The sequence below is a fragment of the Aristolochia californica genome, unplaced genomic scaffold (assembly GCF_029961685.1).
Source record: "Aristolochia californica isolate CCGP_79_NKW_82.1479 unplaced genomic scaffold, dmAriCali1.0.hap1 SCAF_8, whole genome shotgun sequence".
Lineage (NCBI taxonomy): Eukaryota > Viridiplantae > Streptophyta > Magnoliopsida > Piperales > Aristolochiaceae > Aristolochia > Aristolochia californica.
The window spans coordinates 6,919,092-6,928,100 of NW_027182279.1; the positions used below are offsets into that span (position 1 = coordinate 6,919,092).

General features: G+C 38.6%; 1 protein-coding gene across 1 annotated transcript; it reads right to left on the minus strand.

The window, feature by feature from the left end:
- Nucleotides 1–226: 226 nt before the first annotated feature.
- LOC137938242 (uncharacterized mitochondrial protein AtMg00860-like) lies at nt 227–799 on the minus strand. Its single transcript, XM_068783233.1, has one exon. It carries the CDS (start codon nt 797–799, stop codon nt 227–229), a length of 573 nt encoding a protein of 190 aa, XP_068639334.1.
- Between the last annotated feature and the right edge of the window lie 8,210 nt (nt 800–9,009).

The following is a 9,009-nucleotide window of genomic DNA, read 5'->3' on the forward strand; positions in this document are numbered from 1 at the left end:
ATCGTCCAATGGATATCTGATGTCCCCTGCTAAATACCATGATATAATTCAATGAGTTCCGGATGTTGATGTGTCTCCTCCTGTATAGAATCCAGCAAAAAAACTCTGGGCTGATTGATAGCATGTAAGTGTGGCTCTGGAATGTCTCGACGAGACAAAGCATCGACCCCCACATTCAAACTGCCAGGTTTATACTCAACTGTAAAGTCAAAACCCATCAGCTTACTCAACTAGTGCTACTGAGGGAGGTGGTGAGACGCTGCTCAAGAAGATACTTTAGGCTGCAATGATCGGTTTGAATAAGAAATGGGCACCCCCATAGATAAGGCCACCAATTCTGGATTGTGTTAGCTAAACCGATTAATTCCCTTTCATAAGCCGCTAGTTTGTGATGGCCAAGTTGTTGGCTGAAATAAGCGATCAGGTGACCTTGTTGTTGTAACACTGCACCTATACCGCCGCCCAAAGCATCACATTCCACTACAACCAACTCATCAAAATCCAGGAGCTGCAAAACCGGCGTTGAAGATAATGCTTCCTTCAATTGCTGAAAGGAATGATCCACTGTCTCGGACCAGGTGAAAGCATTTTTCTTGAGTAGATTGTGGAGCGTTGCTGCAATCTGGCTATAGCTGCGGATAAATTTTCTGTGATACCCAGCGAGGCCCAAAAACCCCTTTAACGCTGTGATGGAGGTGGGAGGAGGCCAGTCTATGATGGCCTGAATCTTGCTCTGGTCAACCTTCACCCCAACTACTGAAATAACGTGGCCCAAGTATGCCACCTCGAGGGTACCCATAGAACATTTGGACTTGTTTAAAGCCAAGTGATGGGAGCGGAGAAGAGTAAATACCTGGTGAAGGTGTTGAAGGTGCTCGTCCCAGTGTTTGCTATACACCAATATATCATAAAAAAAATAAGAACATATTTCCGCAAGAGAGAGCTAAATACCTCATTCATGAGGGCCTGGAATGTGGATGGCGCATTGGAGAGACCAAAGGGCATGACAAGGAACTCGAAATGACCATGGTGCGTGCGAACGCGGTCTTCTCCACATCTGAAGGATGAACTCAAATCTAATGATAACCTGACTTCAAGTCCAGCTTGGTAAATATAGTGGCACCATGTAACTCATCTAATAGCTCGTCCACCACTGGAATAGAAAATTTGTCTTTAATTGTATGAGCATTGAGCTGCCTGTAGTCTACACAAAACCTCCACGACTTGTCATGCTTTTTGACCAGTAACACCGGGGATGAGAAAGGAGACCTGCAGGGCTAAATAATTCCTTGGACGAGCATATTTTGGCACTGGCGCTCAATTTCATCCTTCTATAAGTGGGGGTAACGATAAGCCCGAACCACCACAGGTTCAGTCCCCATGTGCAATCTGATGCGGTGATCACAATGGCGAATAGGCGGAAGAGCAGAAGGTGCTTGAAATAAATCTTCAAAGTCTGTAAGTAATTGAGATAACTTACAGAGCTCGGTGCTCTGGACCTAAACTGCCTGAAGTGTGTAGGGCACAGGAGCATGTGTGCCATGCAAGGTTATCTGACGCTGGACCTCTGTGAAGGTCATGGTTAGGGCATGAAAATCCCATAAAATAGGCCCCAATATTTGGAGCCATTTAACTCCGAGTACCAAATCAAATCCTGCCAGAGGAATCACCAAGAAATCGGAAATAAAGGAGTGGCCCTCAATAGAAAAGGGGGTGGTTGTAGAAATACCCACATTGGCAATTTTGGCCCCATTGGCCACTGAGACTGAGAGGCCTGTGTTCGGCTAGATTACTAACCCAACCTGTTCTGCCCCTGGCTGATTGATGAAGTTATGCGTGCTGCCAGAGTCAACTAAGGCTAGTAATTTTAGAAGGTGCAACTATGCCCAAACTTGCATTGTGTTGGAACTGCGCATGCCAATCATGGCATGGAGTGAAATAGTTTGGCCCTCCTAGTCTGTCTCCACAATGTCCTCCTCGGGTAGTATGTCCTCAAAATCCTCACAGAGAATTACACTGAACAATTTTTTGCATATGTGACCCTGGACATACTAGTCCTCATAATTAAAACAAAGGCCCTTGGCCCTCCTCTATTCCATTTCTCGTCTATTTAGTTTTTTTTTATGTAAGGGGCTGGTGGCGTGGAGAAAGAACTCTTTGCACGCTGGGATGCAGTAAGACCTGTACGTGGAGGCCCTGAAAAGGGTTATGGTGCAGTGGTATTTGTCTTGCTTGGCCAAGCTGGTTTTCTGATCAGTGATTCCTTTAGAACACGGTGTTTAGTATCAATTGTCCTGACCAGATTCATAGCGTGGTCCAAATCTCTAGGGCCATGTAATTCAACCTCCAGATGCGGGGCCTCAGTCAATCCAGCATTAAAGATTTCAACATACTGGGAGGACCTAACAAAATTACTAGCTTTGGCCAAACGTTCCTGGAAGGTCTTTTGGTACACATCAAGTGGGCCTGTCTGTTTAAAATTTATCATTTTGCCCAACGGATTGCTATTGGCTGGAGGACCAAACCTCATCATGCAAGATTGTCTAAATGTCTCCCAATCATGAACCAAATGTTCATTTCGGAATTGTTGAAACCATAGGAGCGCTTCATCGAGCATATGGTATGCAGCCAACTGGACCCGGTCATCCGTTGGTGTTTTTTATGGTAAAAGAACTGGTCACATTTGTGTAACCAGATCAAGGGGTCCTTGGACCCATCAAATCTCGGAAAGTCCAGTTTCGCATACTTGGGAACCGAATTTGGTCCCTGGGCATGAGGTGCCATAGGTGGATGGGGGTGGCGCAATGGTGGTGGAGGAGGTGGTGGTGGCTGGTAGTGCTCGGCCGGCCGAGAATAGGCTGCTGGCAGCGGTGGTCCTCAACCCCCACCTTCATCAAGTAACCGGAGAATGAGCTCTAGTGTCATATTCATGGTCTCCATTGAAGTACGAAGATCATCAATACCTACATTTGATCTTTGACGATTTGCATCAATAAGCTGACGCAAATCCTTTGGGGAAGAGGAATCCCCAAGGATGGACCTGTCTGTTACCAAGATGTTGGGATCTTCCCAGGCCATGGATCTCATCACCCTTCTTCCCTCTCTTCCTTCCAAATTGACTGTTGACGCTGGAAGAGAACTCCTGTTCTTTGAACGTGTAATGGTGGAATCAGAATGGAATGGATTGAGCTTTGAAGGAATCTCAACCTTGGACCTCAAAGGGAGAATCCGACCTAGACCTCAGAAGGGAGAATCCGACCTGATTACAACTAATTGATTCAATGCTTGCCTTCATTCAACATTTTCGTCCCAATAAATATGTTTGGGGACAAAAATACAACTTAGACCCTGGGTCAATTGGTTCACGCCAAATTACATCAAAACCAAACTAAACCAAACTAAACCAAATTTAACATACATGGAAAGGAAAATAATTTAATTCCTACGCCTGTTGATAACTCGAGATGCTATGGAGTCCATAACACTGGCATCCTTATCGCATAAGTTAGAAGATCAATGACTCACAAAGATAACCACATGCTAGTTGGAAGATCAAAGACTCACAAAGATAACCACGAGCTGGCATATTTATCTTATGGTCACGTACTCATAGAAGAGTTCTAGTTTGATTTATGTTGTCTTCTATTATATTGAGTTATTTAATTATGCTAAGGCTTATCCTTAAGTGTTAGAGTTTGGGTGTAATTTGGGACAAAGGTAGTTTTATTTTAACTGGACTCTACTACCGTCCTCTATTATAAATAGAGGTACATGTACTTTGATTATAAGAAGTCAATAATAAGTCAATGAAGTATTTTCCTTTTCCATAAATTCAACATGGCATCAGACTAAGTTCTGTGAATTGACTTGGTCAACCCATAGAGATAATTAGATCCTTTTCTCTAAACCCTAAACCCTAAATCTAGGTTTGTAACTTTTTAGTCCCTATACCCGTATTTTGTTTTGAGTTTTTCACCTCTATATTGAGCTTTTTATATTGCAAATTATATATTTACAGAAAGATATTTGAGTCTAATTTCCAAGGAAAATTGATTTTTTTCCAATCAGAGTTATCTACAAAGAGATATCGATATTTGAATGAGTGAAGGTCAGATTGCAAAAGAGGTTCGAGCGACAACAGAAAACTTCAACTTCTAAGGTAATTTATGCTATAAAATATGAGAATTTATATGGAGAAATATATTTGAAAATAAATAATATATATATATACATATAAGTCTATTCTATTACCTATTCAACATATTTTCAATTGGAGTTATCTACAAATAAAAATTGATATTTGAAGCAACAAAGGTCAGATTAAAAAAAATGTTCGAGAAGGAGCACAAAACTTCAACTTCCGAGGAATTTTATGCTATAAAGAATGAGAGTTTATATGAAGAATTGTATATCAAAAGAAATATCTGTAAGTCTATTTCCTTACCTATTCAACCAATTATATACCTGATTTTTTTATAAGAAGATATTGATCTTGGAAGAGTTAATGGTCATGCTGAAATAAAAGGAGAAACAATTCTTAGTTCAGCAAGATGACAGAGACTGAAATCTATCAAATTATTTATCTTCTAATAATTATATTTTATGAAGAGAATTTATACTTGGATGAAATGTATTTAAGTCTAGTTTTATAAGGAGAAAATGTTATGTCAATTTGATCTATATTTAAAGATATATTCACATTGGAAGAATCAAAGGTCATGCTGGTAGTCCGTTGCATTGAAAATTCCGAATTTAAGCCCATTATTTTGTGTCACTTTTTGAGTTGATATATAAGGAAAATATTTCACTTCTCCTTGGTTTAAGGGATTATTTATACATCTCTGTTATTTGGGATTATTTCTACATCTATGATATTTGGTTCAAGCTGGGATCACTGCCATTACCTCCCAGCTTGAGGGGGAGAAGTACACGAAGTACAAGAAAGAGGTATTTTATTCCATATATTGTGGATAAGTTTATGTGACCAAAATATTCAAGAAAGGGGAGCACAAAAGATGAAGCTTCTACATCTAAGCAAAAATATTTATATTGGATTATGATTATTTTATGGGTCCTTTTACAAGGTTTATTATTTTGGTTCGTGTTATATGTATTGGAATATGGTCGTGTTATATTCAACTGCAACTATTATGTGTCTTTGAAGAAGATGTAGCCTCGGTATCCTTTCTCATATCATCATTTATTTGACCCCGTCTAAAAAAATATCACGGTTGAGAAACCATGACGGGCCCTGTCAAAAATAAAATAAAATCACCATTGGGAAACCATGACGGAGGATACCCTGTCAAAAAATATCACAGTTGGGAAACCATGATGAAGGAAGTTATTATTAAATCTATGTTATACTCCCCTAAATTGACCAACTGGGCCTCATGGAAGAGAGCACTAGCATGAGGGAGAGGGTTGGCAGATTGGAGGATTGTCATTTTATACAACAAGAGTTTATACATCATTTGTAGCAAGCTGGGAGTTCATGATGTTCTCTCACCCCCAACTTGAGGGAGAGTGTTGGAAGATGGGCTCCAACCCACATGACCAAGGAAGGCCCATATATCTTAGAGTATCATAAGATGGGCCACACGACCAAAGAAGGCCCATAAGATGAGCCCAATCACATAAGAAGTAGGACCCACAATGAGTACCACGTGCTGCCATCCTTATCACATAAGTTGGAAGATCAAGGACTCACAAAGATAACCACAAGCTGGTTGGAAGATCAAGTAGGACTCACAAAGATAACCACGAGCTGACATCTTTATCTTATGGTCACGTACTCATAGAAGAGTTCTAGTTTGAGTTATGTTGTCTTCTATTATATTGAGTTATTTAATTATGCTAAGGCTTATCCTTAAGTGTTAGAGTTTGGGTATAATTTGGACAAGGATAGTTTTATTGTAATTGGACTATACTACCTTCCTTTATATAAGTAGAGGTACATGTACTCTGATAATAATAAGTCAATGAAGTATTTCCATTTTCCATAAATTCAACACCTTTGTTGCTTCAAATGTCTATTTCTCTTCTTCAAAAAATCCAATTGCCAAAATTAATTTTGATTTGGAAACTAGACTCAAAGATATTTTCAACAATATATAATTTTCTATATATAAATTATGGTAATACAGTGAGAAAACCAATAATAAAAGGAATTGGGAAAGAAGACTAAAGGGAAAAAATGAAAAACTCCTCTTTTTTTTATTTTTGTTGTTCTTCTTCTTTGTCTTTCCCCTTTCTTCTCCAAATTTTTATCCTTTTCTATATAAGATATTTTCTCACTCAGATACTATGTTGATTTTTAGGGCCAACACATTAATACAAGAGACTCTATGGAAGGAGATAAGAGAGGAACCCTAACTTTTGGAAGAGAAGAGAGAAGAAACCAAGGGAAAGAAAGAAGAGAAAATAGGAGAGAGGTGTACGGACGAATTTGAGCCAAGAAGAAGAGGCTTGAATCTTGTACCTCTTTCCTTGAGGTTTTAATTAGAGTTGTGGGAAGATATTTACAATAACTACAATGCCCTTAGTGCTACATGGTTCAAAAGGAAAAAGACATAAAATGACATCAACCAACTTGCATAGTTACGATTCTAAGCTATTGCATATGAAAGTTCTCCTTATTTACTAGCCATGCCACCCTTACACACGTGGGTGTCTTTTAACTCACAGTCAAGTTGGTGTTTGTATCTTCACTTTTCAAATAATCTTAGTCAAGAAACTTGTGTGCTTGAAACAAAATTCTAGTCTTGTTAGGCTTGAAAAAGAAATATGATTGCCATGCTTTGATTCATCTTATTCTTGTTCACATATTATTTCTAGTCTTCATCTTGTTCTCCCAGTCTTGTTTGGCTTGAAAAAGAAATATGATTGCCATGCTTTGATTCATCTTATTCTTGTTCACATATTATTTCTAGTCTTCATCTTGTTCTCCCCCTTCCTTGAATATTCTAGTCACATAAATTTTGGTTACCACAATATGTGGAATTCTTTATTGTAGATTATACATTTTTGCCTGAAACATGGAATTCGGAAGGATGTGCAACCACTACAGCACTCAACTTCCACTCTGAATTCTAACAAGTAAAGAAAATAAGATAATGACATACATAAAATCAATAGAATAATGAATGTGACTTGACTTGATTCAGCTTGTAGAATCCTTCATGGTAGATTCTATCACCTACCTTATCCTTCATACTTCTAGAGGCTATTGTAATTCTCACCTCCATCAAGGTATCCCAAGGATAAGTACTCAGTCGAAGAAAGTCTTTAAAAAAGTAAAAAGTCATGGGTGATAAAGGAGAAGTGAAAACTGTAGAATTTAGGATCTCATGAAAGGAACTTTAGATCAACGAGGAAGAAGAAGAAGAAGAGAGAAGGAGGGGAGAAAAGGAAAGTCGTGGAAGGAGAGAGTTTGGATTAAGGGAGAAGAGGTTTGCGTAAAAGAGAAAAATGAGGGTTGGACGAATTTGTGGAAAGAGAGGAGAGTGTTTCGATGCTCTACATCTTAGCCAATGCCTTTATTTATAGTCTTTACAATGACCTTAGGGCTACAACTTGATGAAATCAAAGACATAAAAAGAACACATATTTACATCTCTATGCCATATTTAAGTGAAGTATCATATTTCACACATATGCAACTGCTTTGATGTGTGAGTTTATTGCCTTGAGCTTGTGGGCTTGAGCCCATCTTCCAACACTCCCCCTCACGCTGGAGGAGAATAGACATCATAAATACCCAACTTGCCACACATAAATGATAGGATTTTAGATGTAACGAGTTTAGTGAGAATATTAGCTACTTGCTCTTGAGATAACGAGAGAGATTATTTCTGCTTGAATATGTTTAGTTCTTTCATGAAAAACTGGATTTGAGGTAATATGAATGACTGCTTGATTATCACAATGCAGACCCATGGACCCTTTTTTTTATAAAAACCTAATTCAGTTAGAAGGGTCCTAACCCATGAGAGTTTACTAATGGTATGGGCCATAGCTCTGTATTCTGCTTCGGTGCTAGATCTTGCAACCACATTTTACTTCTTACTTTTCCATGTAACCAAGTTTCCTCCAACTAGAGTACAATATCCTGATATAGATTTTCTATCATCAGGTGATCCAGCCCAATCTGAAAATGAGAAGCCTTCTATGTTGAAGTGCCCATGTTTTTTATACATCAATCCTCTTCCTGGAGCTCCTTTTAGGTATTGTAATATTCGCTCTAAAGCCTTCCAGTGGGTAATTTGTGGTTTGTGCATGAATTGACTCATCATACTTACAACATATGATATGTCTAGCCTAGTTACTGTGAGATAAATCAGTTTTTCCACGAGTCTTTGATATTTGCCAATATCAATATCTTCTTCATTTGTGGCACATAATTTTACATTTGTATCCATAGGTGTCTAACCTGGTTGATAACCCTTCATTCATGTTTCTTCAAGGAGATCCAAGACATATTTCCTCTCAGACAGTATTATCCCATGTTTGGATTGAAGAACTTTTATACCCAAGAAATATTTAAGCATACCAAGATCTTTAGTCTTGAATTCCTGACATATCATCTTCTTCACCTCTTGTATGCTCAGAGCATCATCACCGGTTAAGATAATATCATCAACATATGCGGCCAATAATATTTTCCCTTAGACAATATCTTTATAATATACAGAATGATCAACCGAGCACCGATGAAAACCAAACCGTAGAAGTGTTTGACTAAATTTATCAAACCAAGCCCGAGGGGACTGCTTAAGCCCATATAAAGATTTTTTTTAACCGGCATACTGACTCCCCCTCAACCACATAACCAGGTGGTTGAACCATATAAATTTCCTCACTTATGTCACCATTTAAAAAAACATTTTTAACATCCAATTGATAGACGGGCCATGATGAGTTAGCAGCAATAGATAAGATGATGCGTACCGAATTCAATTTTGCTACAGGAGAGAAGGTCTCCTTATAATCTATCCCATAACATTGAGT